The sequence below is a fragment of the Lacerta agilis genome, chromosome 5 (assembly GCF_009819535.1).
Source record: "Lacerta agilis isolate rLacAgi1 chromosome 5, rLacAgi1.pri, whole genome shotgun sequence".
Lineage (NCBI taxonomy): Eukaryota > Metazoa > Chordata > Lepidosauria > Squamata > Lacertidae > Lacerta > Lacerta agilis.
In genome coordinates this window covers 39,619,740-39,638,101 of record NC_046316.1, presented here as the reverse complement: position 1 = coordinate 39,638,101, position 18,362 = coordinate 39,619,740, and the positions used below count along the sequence as shown (strand labels likewise).

The 18,362-nt window shown below is 42.8% G+C and overlaps 1 protein-coding gene across 1 annotated transcript; it reads left to right on the top strand.

Annotated features, from left to right (window-relative positions):
• The first annotated feature begins 4,113 nt into the window (after window positions 1–4,113).
• On the top strand, window positions 4,114–10,999 carry NPS (neuropeptide S). The gene is made up of 3 exons (XM_033148096.1): window positions 4,114–4,216; window positions 4,342–4,423; window positions 10,751–10,999. Exons 1-3 carry the CDS (start codon window positions 4,209–4,211, stop codon window positions 10,928–10,930), a joined length of 270 nt encoding a protein of 89 aa, XP_033003987.1. The 5' UTR covers window positions 4,114–4,208; the 3' UTR covers window positions 10,931–10,999.
• Window positions 11,000–18,362: the final 7,363 nt, after the last annotated feature.

The window sequence follows — 18,362 nt, the reverse complement described above, 5'->3', positions numbered from 1 at the left end:
GACTGCAAGAAGATCAAACCTATCCATTCTCAAGGAAATCGGCCCTGAGTGCTCACTAGAAGGACAGATCCTGAAGTTGAGGCTCCAGTACTTTGGCCACCTCATGAGAAGAGAAGACTCCCTGGAAAAGACCCTGATGTTGGGAAAGATGGGGGGCACAAGGAGAAGGGGACGACAGAGGATGAGATGGTTGGACAGTGTTCTCGAAGCTACTAACATGAGTTTGGCCAAACTGCGAGAGGCAGTGAAGGATAGGCGTGCCTGGCATGCTCTGGTCCATGGGGTCACGAAGAGTCGGACACGACTGAATGACTGAACAACAACAACAACAACAACAACAACAACAATGTGCACGGGCCTCCTCCGACCCAGATGTGCACCGGAAATAACGCTTGCACATGTGCACAAGCTATTTTTGGTGCTCCTCCAACCCAGAAGTGGGCAGCCACGCCGGCAAGAGCGGGCGGCGGCAGCGGGCAGTGGGGGTTGCTGTAGGACGGATAAATGAGTCCCTTGGGCTGTATCTGGCCCACGGGCCTTAGTTTGGAGACCTCTGCTATATATCCTAGTTATTTTCATTCCTGCAATGAAAAAAATATCAAAACATAGGAACAAAAAGCTTCCATGGCTATCAACTATGTGTAGAGCTTTTAAAACGTAATGATCCAAGACACTCAAGTACAAACCTTAGAACTATGGATGGAGGGGGATTTTTGTTGTTGTTTTAACATTATCAGCAGTGAAGTCTCAAGGACAATCTATTACTGTGACACCTGTATTTTCTAAAGTTCTAATAGTCACACTAAAAAAAAGGCTTTGTCAATGTTTCTTTTATTCCTTAAAAGGTAAAGGGACCCCTGACCATTAGGTCCAGTCGTGTCCGACTCTGGAGTTGCGGCGCTCATCTCGCATTAATGGCCAAGGGAGCCAGTGTACAGCTTCCGGGTCATGTGGCCAGCATGACAAAGCCGCTTCTGGCGAACCAGAGCAGCGCACGGAAACGCCGTTTACCTTCCTGCCGGAGCGGTCCCTATTTATCAACTTGCACTTTGATGTGCTTTCGAACTGCTAGGTGGGCAGGAGCTGGGACCGAGCAATGGGAGCTCACCCCGTCGCGGAGATTCAAACCGCCGACCTTCTGATCGGCAAGCCCTAGGCTCTGTGGTTTAGACCACAGCGCCACCCGCGTCCCTATTCTTTTATAGCTTACATTTCCTCTAAAGCAATTTACTCTCATCTTTTAAAATACATGTTGTTGCTTCCTCCCTACCCATTCCGTGCATCCATTTAAGCTTTACTTATTTTATTAGACCTTATTCATGGACAAATAAACAGATGGTGCTTGAAACATTATCGAGGAGACATTCTTAACCCATCAGCTAGTAAAAGCTAGAAGACGTTCCACTGAAGTGGTTTAAGCTAATTGTCTCCTAAAGATATCTGTTTTTAATTGCTGGTCACAAAATTAACACCTAGCTAGCACTCTGAATCTAACAGCCAGTTTAAAAGCAAAGGAAAGAGGTAATAGAAAGCGACCTTAACTACATGTTGTGAAATCCTCCATTGCTCCAGCACTGTATTCTGTATCAGCATCCAGTTGTAGCTGATGGGAGTTGCAGTCCAAGCTGGCTGAAAAGCACCTGTTTGGGAGAAAGGCTGCTCAGTATTCTAGGGGGTGAAGAGTCCAGATGTTCTGCGACCCTGAGTCCCATCAGTTGCAGTCAACATGGCTAATGGTGAGGGGTGGGGTGAGTTGGAATACAGCAACATCTGATTGGTCGCAAGTTCCCCATTCCTGATATATACTAATAATAGCAAACTCGCTCCCCAATTACCTATCTTTATCAGCAGGACTGGGTTAACTTTTTCAAAGGTACAAAATATATTTGCTAGTGGAAAACACAGTCGTGTAGGTGGGGGGGGGGGAGACGTGATGAGGACTAAGCATGCCCAGTGAGCTCAAATTCCTAAATATTGCAAAGGAAGAAAACTAGGGAGAGCGCTGTACTCCTTGAGGAGTGCGTGGCTGGCAGGAAACCAAAACAGGAGCACATCAAAGTGCAGCCCCACTTGTATAACAGGAAAAAACCCCACTAGATTTATTTTGATATTAAAGAACAGTGTTCTTGACATTTGCTTTCCAGCAACTTCAGTATTTATTGAAATGTCTATCTGCAACTTAGTCATTGAAGGATCACTTGGAGTCTGGTTTGTAAATAGCCCTTTAAATATGGCATATGCTGGGCAGGAGTGAGTAGGGCAGGTGTGGGCACTACGATCAGTCCCAATCTGCTGACTAGTGCTGGGTGCAACCATTGCTTGCAATAGAGATTGGCTGCACTTGCTGGGAACACCATAATGCCGCTGATCCCTGCAGGGGTTGAATTTGGCACCAAATGCAAGGCTCACTTGCCAAGGAACAATCAGGACAATCCTGATTTTTCCTTTCTAGTCATGTGCCTCACACCTCGCAACACCTGTGATGTCGGGGTGGGGCAGGTGGGCATAATTTGGGGGAAATGGCCCTGTGGTCCAACTGAGAACTGCTGGGTACCATGGGCTGGAGGTTATCCACTTCTAGTATAGAGTGAACAGGTGGGCTGCACTCCACAGAGTTTCTTTATTTATCAGTGAAGTGATACAGCTGTGTGAGAAGAAGCCCCATGAGCTCCTGCTTGCATGGAGGGGTTCCCTGCAATTGGGTCACCCACATAATAAGCTATCCCAAGTATGTGGAGTTTCTAGTCCTGAGCAACAGCTTGTCTGGCTTTCTTCTGAATTTCTCAACAGCCAGAGCACATATAACCTTTGCTCTACTAAAAAAAAAAACCCACAAAAAACTGATGTGGGTCATCTCACCACACAGTGACATTTGTCTCCATCATGTATCTGGGCCTCCTGGAACAGTACCGTTGGAATTGCTGGGTATCTCAGTATAAATATCGCATTGGCTTTCACTGTGCCAAGCTGGCATAAACACAAGCTTGATTACTAGTTTTCTGGAATTTGTCGATCGATTTGTTTGGCTTCGGGCCATCACAAGGTGCAAAATGGAAAATGAGCCACCACTGGCAAGTTGCAGTTCTGATTCTCACTCTGTGATAATGGAAATCCCAGCAAGATACAGAAACAACAGAGAAAGACAATTTGAGAAACAGAGGGAGAAGCTTCGTTCTAACCAAGAGCTGGCCAAATGCTCGTGATTAGCAGAAGTGAGTGCAGAGCTTTATCGTAGGAACATGGCTGATTGTTTAACCTTTGGTGAACCAATCCCTTCTTTCCAAGGGATCTGTGTCCTTTGTGTGACTGTGCGTAACAGCAAATTCTGTGCCAATGAAGCCAAGCATCAAAATGCCTCTCCCTCCCTTGACCCGTTTGACGCTGCAACATGTGCACATCTTCTGTGGCCAGGCCAGGGTGAAGAAAGAAATAGGGTTGGCGTGTGTATGCACACACATGGCAAGGCTGGGAGAGGCCCCTGGGATGAACCTGGAATCTTTTGCATGTAAGGTGCTCTGTCACTGAGCTACATGCTTCCATCTACATCTGTGAGAGTGCCATTACTGTAGGATTACCTTAGATTGGTCCATGACACACCTGCTAAGCTGACCATCTAAGATCTGACCAGATTTAGTCCCATTCCTATTAAAAATTGTGCGCTAGAGAAGCAGGCAAAGTGCTGTGCAAATATCTTATACAAATTTTAAAAATACAAATCAACCCTGGAATAAAAATTCTTTAAAATATTCTTGCTTCAGGCAAAATAAATTGGTATGGGGATTCTCCCCCCCCTTTTTTTTTCTTCCCAAGCCTTATATACAACAGGTAGAGCTAATTTAGCATACAGTGTACACCTATATAAAACAGTGTAGACATTGGACAATTTGTCCCACAGAGACAAAGGCCAGGTGTGAATGATTTTAAAGGCCTCGTTAAAATGCCATGCTTTTAATGGCAACGTTGTCAGTTTAGTCACTTGGTGTCTCCATGCTGGGAATGAAGATGCCTCCTTGCATCTCCCCACTCCCATTTAGCAAGAATAAAGGCCAACCGGTGACCAATTAGTCAGACTTAAATGCGATTTGGTGACATTTTTGCTCCTGAACCTTTGGTATAAAATGGTTGTTTAGGAGTAAGATAAGGGGAGCGCTTATACAGCTGTGGATTTCTACTTGCAGCTGAAAGTTTCATAAAATAGAATAGAAGAAATGATCAGGTAAATATATCAGATATATGTTGGGGGGGGAATTGCAGCATTGTGCATAAAGTACCATTTGTCTTCTGAACGGGTGTTAAACTAATATGTGGTGGTTTTTCCATTTTGGGTGTTTTTTTATCCAGTCTCCTCAGGCTAAATGTTCTATTAATTCTCTGGATCTCGGCAATGCAGATGTGGAGGTGCTACCCTCTTGCCCCTTCTACGGTAAGCAATAAACCTTACTTAGCTAGAGATATACTATGTAATTAATTTTTAAAATATCATATTAAACTCCTTTAAGCACCAACATTATTAAACATACTCAACTTAATTCTGTCAAATGCCCTTTATGGAAGTCTAGCTATGGCATTACATAGGACTTGTTCTATTAAGCATTTTTGTGCATCTACAAAAGCTGTAACAACCTTCCACTTATTGATTTCCATGAATCCAGACTTTAGTCACTTTATGTGAGGGATGCTGTTCCAGTGATTGAAGCGTGAAACTGAGAATTAATGTGTTCGATGCTATAAACTTGATTTAGTATGGCTTCTTCTCTTCCCCCCCCCCATCACTTTTCTCCAATATATCTATCTGGTAGTGCAATCTGACTTATATTTATTTATTAAGTAGTAAGTCTCCTTGGATTCCATGGGACTTTTCCCCAGATCAGTGTGTGTAGGACCTGTATAGGATTGCACTACTTATATCTTTAATAACTTAAAACAGTGATTCTATGATGGAGACCTGTTATAGATTTGAAGAGAGCAGAATGGTTTTAATGTTTAGGTGGGATGGGGGTGGGGTAGGGAATCACATTTTAACAAATGAGCACAGTACTAATATTTTCTGAAAGTTAAGGCTAAATCTAACAGCGGAAAGACTCTACTTGGTTAAGAAGAGAGAGTGCTAAACCAATTATTTCTCAAAGCTTAAGACGCACAGGTGTAAAACTCATTTAGCAGATATTTGAATAATAATACAAAGCACCCCACTCATGATTCCTGGGAACTAGTTTACCTCACACGGACCTACAATGCCCAGCACCTTTAACACACTACACCCTTAACATCTAAGGATTCTTTGGGGGGGGGGGTTGCTTTGAATGTGTTGTTTGTACATTCAAAACTAACAGTACAATCTCAGTGTTAGACAAAATATTTTTGGAGGGTGGAGAAATCACTTCCATACACGTGGGCAGCCTGCTCCATTATTTGCAATAATAAAAACATTTTATTTTATTTTTCTTATTCCACACCTGGGCCTTTAAAAATATCTCATTAAAACACCACAACATTCCTATAGGAAACTAAAGATGATATTTCAGCACTTGCTTAATTCTGGGAATTCATGCTCAAAAGCTTCACTGGGATTATTTATGACTTTGGGGAAACGGTGTATTTAATATTGCACGCTGTGTCATGCAATTTATATTCCACAACTCTCTGAAGGAACAGCGAGAGACTTTCCTGGGGTTGTGAAGGGATCTGAATCGGGGTTCCCATACTAAATGGACTGCATTAAAAGGTTCCCTACCCTGGAAGGAAAGCCTTACGAGCCTTTTCTGAAGGAGTTCTTCTATCAGTCTATCTGTCAGATGAAGGGAATGGTTGGATACAAGCCATTGTATCCATCTCCCTGCAACTGAGATCCTTTTTCCTGGTGCCGATTTTCTAGTATAAATCACCACCACTCAGCTGCTATTAGCTGAACAGAAGAAAACATAAATGCAGTCGGATTGGACCTATGGTGAACAGCAGCTCTGGGAAATGAGTTGCATTGGGGAATTAGGCTGGCAAAGCAATTTGGGTCTTTACTCTAATCAAAACTGCCCCATCAGCATCTGCTTTTGGAAAAAGGGCGAAGACATTAGTAGATCCAGGCACACACATTGCACCACACCATATGTAGTTTTGCCAGGGCTCCAATGAGACTCAATTTCAAGTAAAGATGTTGATACCTTCTAGTCACATTGCTTTTGAAAGGGATGTACGTGAGGATCTCCTTCCATACTATGGTCATATCCACACCATACTGCTAAAACCTTTCCTACACTAATTTAATACGTATGACAACTTCCAGCAAAGAGTCTTGGGAACTGTAGTTTGTTAACAGAGCTGGCAACTGTAGCTCTGTGAGGGCTTTCCTATCAACTCTCAGCATCCTTAACAAACTACAGTTCCCAGGATTCTTTGGGGAAACTCATGGCTGTTAAAGTGGTACAAAAGTGATTTCAACTTGCCATGTATTTTTTAAAGCATGACTAGAGGTGGGGTGGGGTGGGATACGCTCTCTTTGCTCCCATCCCAAAACATGACAGCAGATGCTCTGACTTGTATGTAAGGGAGAGATTTTTTATGAAAGCAGGAGAAAGGTACAGACTTGGCAACAGGAAAAGAGCAAATCCAGCCCACAAGGCAATGGGGAACAGCCCAATCTAGAAGAAACAGCTATGATTCATGGGTCCCGGATCAGTGACAAACTTTTAAACCAAGGTGGGGTGTGAATCTCTATTCCAGTGGGAATGTCTAGCCTGCAAGCGGGCACTACATCTAGGTGCATGGGACTCCTCCCTTCCTAGGAGGCACCAGACCCACTTTCCCCTCCGAAAAATGCTTGGCTACCCCAGGTAGCGACTCATTTCCCTTCCCATAATCTGACAGTGCTCTCTTCCCCGAAGGGTTTCCAGGAGACCCACAAGGTAGGTGTCACCACAGGAGTCATGAGGAACATCTGGAGCATGTGGCACAACCAAAAGGGCCTCCTTTTGTTGTAGTCACTGGCATCCTCAAGATCCGTAAGTGAATTCATGGAATGAAACAGATTGTGTGGATTTGCAGTACCTACCGGGTAGGAGGGGAAAGCATCACAGCCAGCTGTAGAGTAAGACCATGAGCAACTGCATTCATTAGCACCAGAGGGTCCCCTTGTGCCCAATCCTCACATACGAGATGCAGTTTATCTCCAAACACACCGTGCGCTGAAAGATCCTGCTGCTCCTAAGTTTCTTTGGACCAAAGCCAAATGACAAGTGAGATAAATTAATTTTCTGTGAATCAAAAGAAATTACAGTACCACTGAAAAAGCAGATGTATTGTCCAGGATGATCATCGATGCTTTGTAATACTCAATTAGACTGTAGTTTTATTACAGTAATTAAGTCCTGTGTTTCTGTATATCTCACAGCTGTAAAATATATTGTAGAATTCTTCGTTCTCCACTTTTCTTCTTCTAGCTATGTGTAATATTGTCAGGAAACCACCACCTGAGGGAATTTGGTCACTCCTTTTACACTGGGTCCTATGTAATCTGACTGAAGCTTCCTCCACTAGACTTTACCATAGAGTTACAGTGCTGCTTCCAGTACCTTCTCCTCCCAAGTTGTGGCATGCCTCTGAAAGATGGCTTAGGAGGAAGAAAGACCCACCATACCTTAGTGGTCCAGCACACATTTGCCTGCAAAAGATCCCAGGTTCAAGTCCTAGCATATCCAGGAAGACGTGATGTTAAATGTGCATTTAAAATGGATATATATATATATATATATATATATATATATATATATATGCGCAAATAGCATCAGTGGAGCAGGGATCTGATCATTATCAGCATCTCAGCAGGTATGTAACCATTTCCTCCCCAGCTCCAATCCTGAGGAAACTTCATCCTCTGAAGTTGCTATTTGCATAAGGAGGAAATGCCCCATTGATGCCCCAATGCAAATACACATTTAATCTCAACTAGTTTGGCCTTGAAACTGTGCAGTGTCATCGCCAGTCAGTATAGCAGTGAACACTGGGCAGGATGGACAAATGGTCCAGGTTCGTAACTCCAACTAACTTGGGAGTGTTCATTTCAGTGCCCAGTGAACTTATTCCTTTTCAGACAAGTAATATATAGGTGGGTATCGCAGAGTTTGAGTCTAGAGCATTTAACTAGAAAAGTTACCTTTATCGTTAAAACAAATGAAGACAAGCTTTTGAGGAAGTGAAATGAGTAAAAATGCTTCTAAATGATATAATCCGTCTTTGCACTGATGGTGGTTTTTACAGAGCAAGCACTAAAACATTAATTGCAAGGTAAAATTGGATCCAACTTGGGACAGATAGCATCTTTCAATATGGGTGTTCTCCATTACACACACACTTTTTATGGAATTACCAGGGCCATTTCTGGATTTATAGACAACCTGAGAATCAAAATGGATGTAATAGTGCAATCCTATACATTCAAAAGTAAAACCCAATGAATTCAAAGGGACTTAGCTACCAAACTTAACTCCCAACTGGGGGTCAGTGGGCCTCAATGAAGTGGTGGGACCCTGCTACATCCAAAGTCCTGCTGCTCAAACTGCCCAGGGCAGATGATGAACAGTTTCCTCCCTCCCTCCCTCCCCCCAATTTTTCTGCTGTGCCAACTCTAATCAGTACAGCAGAAGCCAGAGGTAGTCTGTTAACAGCCAATTCTGCCAGGCGGGAGAGCAGGGGGGCTATATCATGTAGCCTGGCAAAAAAATGTTGTACAAAACATCTGGCACATCCTAACCTTCAACAGGTGGGAGTTAGGATTGCTCTGTGCTTATATTTATAAAGCTGTAAATTAAAAGTAGTTTCATATTACAATTATGCAATCACCTTTTAATTAATAAAATGCATTGCCTGTATAAGTGGGACCCATTAGTCTGCCCCTTTGTATTGAATTTCAATTAAATATCAATAAGCTTCTGTTTCTGTGCAATAATTATGAGGTTTGTTGTGGGGGGGGGGGTTTGGCCAGGATATTGATTAGTGGTCATCCATTTTTAATAGCATTCTTAATGGATTTCATTGCGAAAATATGAATCATTAAATGCATTCATAGTTTCATTACGCACACACATACACCATGTTCATTGTCTATTTGCCTTTAAAATGTATTATAAAATATTCCAAAACCTGTGTGGTTATTATTACACATCTGGAAATTCAAGAGCTTTTGCATTAAGCGTGTTGTAAGTGTTGGGTATTTCTGGAAAGCGAGGAAAGCCCACAGGTGGTTTGGCCAGAATCCCTTGAGATTTTTAGCTCTATGATTAGAAACCTCCAGGATTGGGGTGACCCCAGGACCCCATTGGGGGTACAACTTAATTTTTAACCCATGAGTCCAAAACTAGATCTACCTAGTCCAGCCCCAGCCTGGAGGTGCAGGCGGCTAATGCTTCTCAGCTAAAATGAAGTCATCAGGCCGGGCTTAGGCACTCAGCATCCTTGGCCAGCTGCAGGACCCCACTGCCTCAGCCCACTAATGATGCCAGCCTACCTCCTATAGATGATTTTTCTAGTCCTGTCCTTTGGGTAGCACTGGGTGACTGAACCTAGAATCCACTTAAATTTCCAACATTGCCTGCAACACAGTGTTGCTCTGGGACATCGTAGCAGTTTTAAATGGTGGCGAGACAGAAAATGGCAGGGTCTGCTGGTCAGAGTATTTAAATTTCCTCCCCACAAACTGCTTGGCACTTTGCCGAGCTGTGCTGCTTTGGGGCTCACTGAGTCTCCCATCAGTACCTGTCTCTGGCAGCTGCACTGCCACAAATCTTCCATGTCCTACCTTGCCTTGAAAGCCACTGTTTCCTTTTTCCACATGCTGGTTTTGAGGAGGGGCCAGGTTGCGGGAACTATGTGATAGGGCAAGGACTCAGGCCTAGGGCCGGCAGTCTACCAGGTCTGGCCCTATCCAATGGTCCCATGGCTTGGAAGGGCCACTTACCAGCCTCACCTGACCATGACACCATTCACTGGCTATGGCGAGTTCAGCAGTGGAGAGAAGTGCCACTTTTGAATGGAAGCTTAGCTGCCATTCACAAGTGCTGCCACGCATCTTAACCCTCAAAGCCGTGGTGCAGAAAGCATATGGCTGCCATTAAAGGGAGAAAACCCAGGTTCCAAGCCCTGGTCAGCTATTTCACAGAGCACAAGAAGTTGCAATTTGTCGGCCTACCTGAGTTCAAAGGCTGCAAGTAAGGATTACATGACAAAAGGGTGTTTATTGTGTGTCTCCCTGAGCCCTTAAGACAAGGTTGAGGAAAGATAATACCGCAAAGCCTCATTAAAAAGCATCAGCCGTGCACTCTGAAGCTTTGACTATATAAAGGTGCTTTTTTTTTCCTGTCAGCACGTACGGTTAGATGATTAGTCACGCACACAAAAATCAGCGACAGGAAAAGTAGCCCTATCTTAAAAGGAAGCCAGAACAATAGAACATCATTAATGATACAGTAAAATGGCTTGCTTCTGAGCACAATGTCTACAATACTAACAAATCTTCCAGGTAAGCTGTGCTTTCATATCCGTGGACCTTATGAAAACCTGACATTCTATACCCTTAATCTACAGCTAATACAAATTCATCCATGTCTTTTTAAGCCTAAATGAGTTTGTGTGTATACATACATACGTGCACCTGTCACAAGCATATAAATCCATAACATGGCTTTTCCTAATCTGTTTTTTTTTTTAAACCAAACCAAACCAAAATCTTCAGCGCAATAATTCTTTTTCTTTGAATTGCCAGCTGTCTGGGAACTCTGATTACTGTCTCCTCCTGCTCAATAGTTGCCTAGCCAAGGTGGATGGGTCCGAAGAACTAGCATTGTTAAAGCCTTTTCTGGAGAAGTCTTATATTAAGAGGTCCTTTCGGAATGGAGTAGGCTCAGGAATTAAAAAAAATTCCTATCAAAGAGCCAAGTCATAAGCAAGTGCTGGAGGAAATACCTACAAATCAGAATGTATGACGTTAAACTGGATGTGCTTTAAAATTGTTTGTACTGTACTGCATTTTAGATGAGGAATGGAGCCAATAGAGACAAATGTATCAGCGTGTTAATAATGTAAACGGGTGTTTATTTGAAATGGTACAAGCCAAGTGAAGCAAATGTGATTGTTCAAAGGCATTTCTTTAAAAAATAAAAAAAATAACAGCATACATTTTTGCATTGATATAAAAAGTGTTTTTGGTTTCATTCCACCTGTTAACAGATGTCTTAACACAAATATGGGCCTTGTGTTTTGTTACGAACCATTTGGAACCTGTTGTGAAGAAATCAATTTAATATCTGAATGTGCTCATCTCTAGTACACAGAAGCGCTATTTTGTAGTTTTGCTGACACAATGCTCATTTTACATGAAAACATTTTAGTACAACCTCATTCATAGAAAGCACTGGGTGTTTGGATAAATGGAAGTTGCATGGAACAGAAAAACAAATCCAATTTGCAGGGGTGTCAGGAAACCAGGTGTTCCTCAAAACAGGTTCTACAAGAAAGTGTTTTGAACTATATTTAGGACAAGTTAAGTTTTTAGTCCCAGTATGGACGCCAGTGAAAGTAGATTAATGTGCATGACATATCCCTTCCCTAATCATTATATAGATTATCCTCTATTTACAGAATTGTATATTGAGATGAGCCAACTATCAACTAATGGGTGTGCTACAACAGAAACAAGTCTATTTTCCTCTTTATGTCTCTGTGCTTATTCCTTTGCTGTACAAAAATAGACCTGGTTAGCTGTGCAGTCTCAAAACATTGTAGATTTTGTCAACAAGAAAAGGTCATCTGCTGAGTTACATTATTTGTGTGACTTTTACCTTGTGGCCATTTCCTCAGAGAAGTGATGTAAGAATTTCTGCACGCTGGCATAAAGATGTTATGAAGGCATTCGATTAGCTGCATTCTGAAAGCAAAGCAAACATATTAATCATTGTATGGGGTAAATTCAAAACTTCCATTTAAGCTTTTCAACAGTAATAATTACATTTGTAAAAGCAGATGTAAAATCTGAATAATAAATTTGAGTTGTCTTAAGTGCATAAAAAGAAACAGCATCATCTATCATTGTTTTCATATGAATAAAACTATGTAAAGCTGAAGGGTGGACATTTTTTTTGTGGCACAAGTTGTCAACAAGAGTTGGAGAGTTCTGATTTATCTGAAGCCACTTGGGGGGAGCATCTTTGGTATATTTTAGAATGCAGACTTCCTTCCAATGCAGGGGTTCCCAAACTGGTCCATGGACCACCAAAGATCTGTGAGCTTCATTCACGTGGTCCGTGGTGTATCCATAAAAATATAATTTAAAAAATCATCCAGCATGTAGCACAGCGCATTAAAATAGCTACATCAGGCATTGTGGTCCACCAAGATCCTCAACAAATTCAAGTGGTCCATTGGGGGGGGGGGGGGAAGTGTGGGCACTCCAACTCTAACATTGTTAGCCAGAATTATGTACACTGCATCAAACAATACTACCAACAAAAAACGCACATAATGTTGTTCTTTTGCTCCCAGCTCTTTGGACACAAGTACAATATACTGGTAGCTTAGAAGTACACTACTAAGAGCCTTTTTATGTATGGAGAATCCCCATGTCAGCAGGCGAACAGTGCCAATTCAAACCGGGGGGGGGGGTAGGCAAGATGCTACCAGTGGGCCTCCTTCCCTCAGTGGGCACACATTCTCTTCTTCCTTACTGCTGCTGCTTTGCACATACCTTTGCTTCTCCCTCCGGTGTCATTTAACAGTACCATTCAAGACAGGGGGCAAGGTGTGCTGAGATTACTGTGCAGAGCCTTCTCCTCGCTTCTCTCACTGCTTGCTTGGAGAGGGCAAGTGAACAGCGAACATCAGTGAGAAGGAAGAGCAGCAGGGCCAGGAGTTGGATGCGCGGATTGCAAATGGGCCTCCACATGCACCCAATGTTGCCAACTGTGCATGGGGGTCCCTGGGGCCAATATTGTGATGTGAACACAAAGCAACTTGGGGGACCAGACAGGGGTGGGGGCACTTACAACACAGAGAAAGGGAAGAATGTGAGCTTTTACCCATTGGATTACACTAGAAACCAGGCACTCCTGAAACCAATTGCAACCATCGATTTATAAGTCTGTCTTCAGAGTGGCTTTCACACACAACAATAGACAGGCACAGAAATTTGTTGGGGTGGTTCAAATGGAAGCCTAGAATATCACTTGGTTACCTTTCTTTCTTCATGTCAGCTTGAGCAGACTTGAGATCATAGTATATTCCTGAGTGCCATCCAGCCTGTAATAATCTTTTCACATTCACCACACACTATCAGCTGAATTGCAATCTTTACTTATAGTAAACTGCTCAGATGGCTGGTTTAACACTTATACCTGTGGTCGGGCCAAATTCCACTATTTCAGAAAAGGCTGTGAGCCACCATCCTATCTATCTATATTGAGATCAGGTTAGTATTTAGGTACATATTGAATAATTACAATCCATGGTTCTGTACTCACAATCATTAATTTTTGCCACCCAGAAGGAGTGCCCTTCCTATTTTCCTACATTCATTCCTATAATATTTAAATAGTGAGATCACATGGGAGACACCAAGGACCATGATGGCTTTATAAGCCAGTGTTGCCCTTCTCTGTTGCAGAGTTGGGAGGGGACACTACTTTGCTGAATATTCCCAGGTGTTTTGTAGTTCTAATGTTTTGAAGCAGCATATGGGAGCAGCAGCCCTCCTGTATCTTAAGAACTGGCCCTAATGTGGTTTAGAAAAACTCTAGTCAACCCATAATCATGCAGTGATGTGGCTAGGAAATGTCCAGCTTTTTGTTTCTTTTTATTACTGCTTTACCACTTTGACTCGAAGCATGACAGGATGGTTATGAGCAGAGAAGTCTAGTATGCAGCCAAGGTCGGTGAATCAGACTCCAAGAGGGGATTAATCATACCGGTCTCTTCTGGGCATGAGATTGCTGCTGCAAGCGATTGATCTGCTTCTCTTAGCAGTTCCCTCTGGGTCAGACTTTAGAGGCTGGGTTCTTGTCAGCCACTCCTCTTAACAATTTCCCTGCAAGTAATGATACAAATTACAGCGTTGCCCAATATTGAATGACCTTGCCCTGTCATAACCTGCATCAATGCCTCAATCCAAATAGCCTCTCGTTCACAGTAGTGTTTCAAATTGCAACTTATGTGGTTTTTGTGTGCATGTGTGAGAGAACACCAAGCCCGAATATAAATCCTCTGAAACAACAACATGAGAAATGGGGAAAGGGAACATTTTTTTTACTGTTTGCAGCTTACAGGCAAAATGGGCGGTTAGATAACTAGATATAAAAGCCACATTATTTAACTTACAAGATTGAAATTTAGTTATTGTAATGGCATGCAGCAATTTGATTATTACCATGCACATTTTGAAAAGGAGGTTCTTTCTGTTTCGATATGGTAATTGCTTTTATTTGCATTATATATGGGTAATTTAGTATCACAACCACTGTAGCATAATAGGAAAGAGGCTCCTGCCACTTTTAGATCTAAACGTCATTTTGATTGCAGGAAAGAACAAGACAGATGTGAAAAGGGTATATTAGTTATTATTAGCACAATACAATACAAATAAAAATCACTGCGTGGAAGGGAAACTGGCACATATATTACAAAGCAAATCAACACACCCCACCCTACTGCTAACCCCCTGTGTATTCCAGGGACTTAGACTCATGAGCTTTTTAAAGAGAAATGTTTACATGAAGTGTCATGTGGGAATTAGATGATGGATATAAACTGCAGGAGGAACCTCAGTTCTAAGGACAGTTAGTACTAGAAATAAATCCCATTTAATCCCCAGAATGGTTTCCAAGTCACATGCAACCTGATCTCTGGATATGATCTGGGAATTACCGGTAAGTCTGTTGCAGAAGTCAGTGGGGCTGACTTGTAGGCATCAATGCCTTATCTGTGCATGAAGCCTTGTCTACGCATGCAACAGAATGAGGTGATAAGAGTGGGCTTGTACTAGTTTAGACTGCAGGTCGAAGGTAATCTTTTTTCTTGCTCATCCTTGGAAAAGAAATAGTTATGCAAAAAAGGTTGAGCACACACACACACAACACACACACACACACGAGTACCTCTCTGTACATGCCCTAATCTCTACTTAGGTTAACTTTTTCCACTCACTAGATTTAATGCCTATCTTCTCACTGTAAATGCGATGTACGGCAGGAATCACAGCTGCAAAACATCAAGATCTGTGTCAGAAAACATACATTTATTTTTAAAAATTATACACCACCCATCATTATATAATCCAGGGTAGCCTACAAGAAGCATTAACACAACAATAAACTAAAATAATAAATACAACAATCCACAGCAGAAAACAGATCAATTAAAATAAACACTTAAAGCTAGTATTAAAAAATCAGCAGGGGCTTGGCAGAAATAAATAGGCTTTCAACCTAGAACACTACTTATATTGGCGTCTGTTGTACTTCAGGGTGGCGGTGGTTCCAAAAGCTGGGGTGTCACAGCAGCGAAGGTTCTTCCCCTGGCTTTGCCACAAGATGTTCAGATGTGGAAAACCCAGTGGAGCACCCTCACCAGCCCTGCTTTGTAGAAACTAGCCCAGGGGTCAGCAAACTTTTTAGCAGGGGGGCCGGTCCACTGTCCCTCAGACCTTGTGGGGGGCTGGTCTATATTTTGAAAAAAAATATGAATGAATTCCTATGCTGCACAAATAACCCAGAGATGCATTTTAAATAAAAGCGCACATTCTACTCATGTAAAAACACCAGGCAGGTCCCACAAATAATCCAGAGATGCATTTAATACAAAGGACACATTGTACTCATGTAAAAACACTCTGATTCCCGGACCCTCTGCGGCCCGGATATAGAAGGCGATTGGGCCACATCCGACCCCCGGGCCTTAGTTTGGGCACCCCTTGAACTAGGCCTATTGTACAATGATAATATTAACATCAATTGCTCCACCTACTTTTGCCCCTGACCCCACTCGCTAGTGGAATGTGGAACCCAGAAGATTGAAGCCTGCACTACAAAATGACACACACAAAAAACCCGACAGCAGCAATGTGTGGCTCTAGCCCTGGTGGCCACCTCTGTTCTCTGGCTGTGGGGTCCTGCTCTGTCAGCATAGGACCCCACTGAAACAATGGATTTGTTTGACAAGTGCACTGGTCTCAGTGGGTCTGCTTTGAGGATGGCTAATATTGGATGCTGTCCAGAAGGCAGTCTGGACCATGCAAAATGGCACATAGAAAGCAAAGGTAATGTTGGTCCATAAAGCGGGGGTGGGGGGGGGCTCCAATATACAGTCAGGCAATATGTTTATTAGGACTGGCCAAAATGTCACAAACGGATTGAGTTCTCCAGAACTCTATAACAGGCACCAGGCAAGTGGACGAGTAGGGGAAATTAGCAAAATTAGGCTGGATGTTATAGCCAGAAAGTCACCTTGCAGACTCGGGACTTGTCCACACTTCTGCTTATTCCACAGCTTTCCTCCAGGGAAACCTGATGATTATTGCTGAATCAGAACACATGTCATTTGGGTTTTGTGAGCATTGATTCAGTGGTAGACAGTGGGTTTTCCCCAGGAAAGTGAGGCAAACAAAAAGCAACTCAGACCTGTGGCCTAGAAAGCACGGGACAAGCAGAAATGTGATGTTTTGCAATGGAGAGTGCAGACTAAATAACCTTTTGCCTGCTCTTTCTAGACACAGGTCATTCTCAAAAGCTCCATGTCCAAGTGTTTGTGCGTTTTGGGGGGCATCAGAACTTTATCCCTTAAAAAAACAACCCCACGCTATTCAGCTCTCTGTCAGAGCAAGCACCAATTCAGGTTTGCTGCAGATTGAGTTTTAAGAGTGGACTTTCCTGGGAACGCTGCAAAGCAAAAAAAAAGGGGGGGGAGGGAGGCACTCAGACTTGGAGCTTAAAAGTGTGGACTGAACCTGGAAAGGCGAGTGTGGATAAGTCTTTAGTCTTTTAGGTGTTACAGATGTCTGATGTAAAGAAACAATAGCCGCTGTATTTTGGCGGGCATAAACCGGTTTGTAATCCAGGCCTGCTATGTTTCTTTTTTTACTCTCTGTCTAACCTGGAATTGGTGAGTTTTATACAGTATAAGACATGTACAGGTCTTGCTTACAACACAAGGTATGTAACCTTTAACACCTAGTACAGACTTCTACCTGCAAAGTCCATCTGGGAATAGAGTCTACAAGCTGACCCTATGGATACGACATCCACAGTCCTTTGTTTTATGCTTATATACTTTTGTGCTTTGCTACAGTAAGAAAGAAACAGAGGAGGAGAAAGCGTGTGTTTCCTCATTCACCCGGCTCTGTGTAACATCTTGCCCACGAAGACTTCTGGAGAACCTGAAAGCATGCCATGATTTTGTAGAAGAAGAAGAAGAAGAAGAAGAAGAAGAAGAAGAAGAAGAAGAAGAAGAAGAGTTTGGATTTGATATCCCGCTTTTCACTACCCGAAGGAGTCTCAAAGCGGCTAACATTCTCCTTTCCCTTCCTCCCCCACAACAAACACTCTGTGAGGTGAGTGGGCTGAGAGACTTCAAAGAAGTGTGACTAGCCCAAGGTCACCCAGCAACTGCATGTTGGAGGAGCGGAGACGCGAACCCGGCTCCCAGATTACGAGACTACCGCTCTTAACACTACCCACACTGGCTCTTGTAAAATGTTGGTTGGTCCTCTCCCATAAAGGCATTGGCCAATTGTGCCTTTTATAAAATGGTAGTAGAACTTGTCAAGCAAACTCAGAATCCCCAACGCAGACTATACATTCAAGAAAGTGTTGTGCAATATTTTTAGATTTAACAATATTGCTGGTCCTTTTATACCTGTTTGACCACAAGAAGTATTCCCGTGCCACCATACAGCCAATTGGACTGAGAGGTTCCTCCTCTGTTCTATCTGCCTTAATAAGCAGCTCTCCAGTGTTATGACATGGAAGTGTTTTAACAGGCTTTTCCTTTTGGCCCTCCTTTGGTTTGTTTAGCTGGCTGTACAAGCTATTCCACTCTCCTGGCAAAATGAATCTTGTTAGCTTCTTGGGCGATGAAAGCAGTGCATTCACAAGCATATTTTAACTATTGTTTAACAATGCCCAAAAAGTGTATCCTGTGACCTGCCACTTTATGTTTCACAGTTTTACGTTCATTTTCATGCTCAAAAAATGGCAACATTTGTGTTGTGCTAGACACAGCATGTCAATAAGAGCGTTAAGTCAGTCACATAATTAGACAGGAATTGGCAGAGAGTCGACTACGCAATGAAACAAAAGAACAGTCAGAAAGGGGGGACGGACGGACTGGGAAGA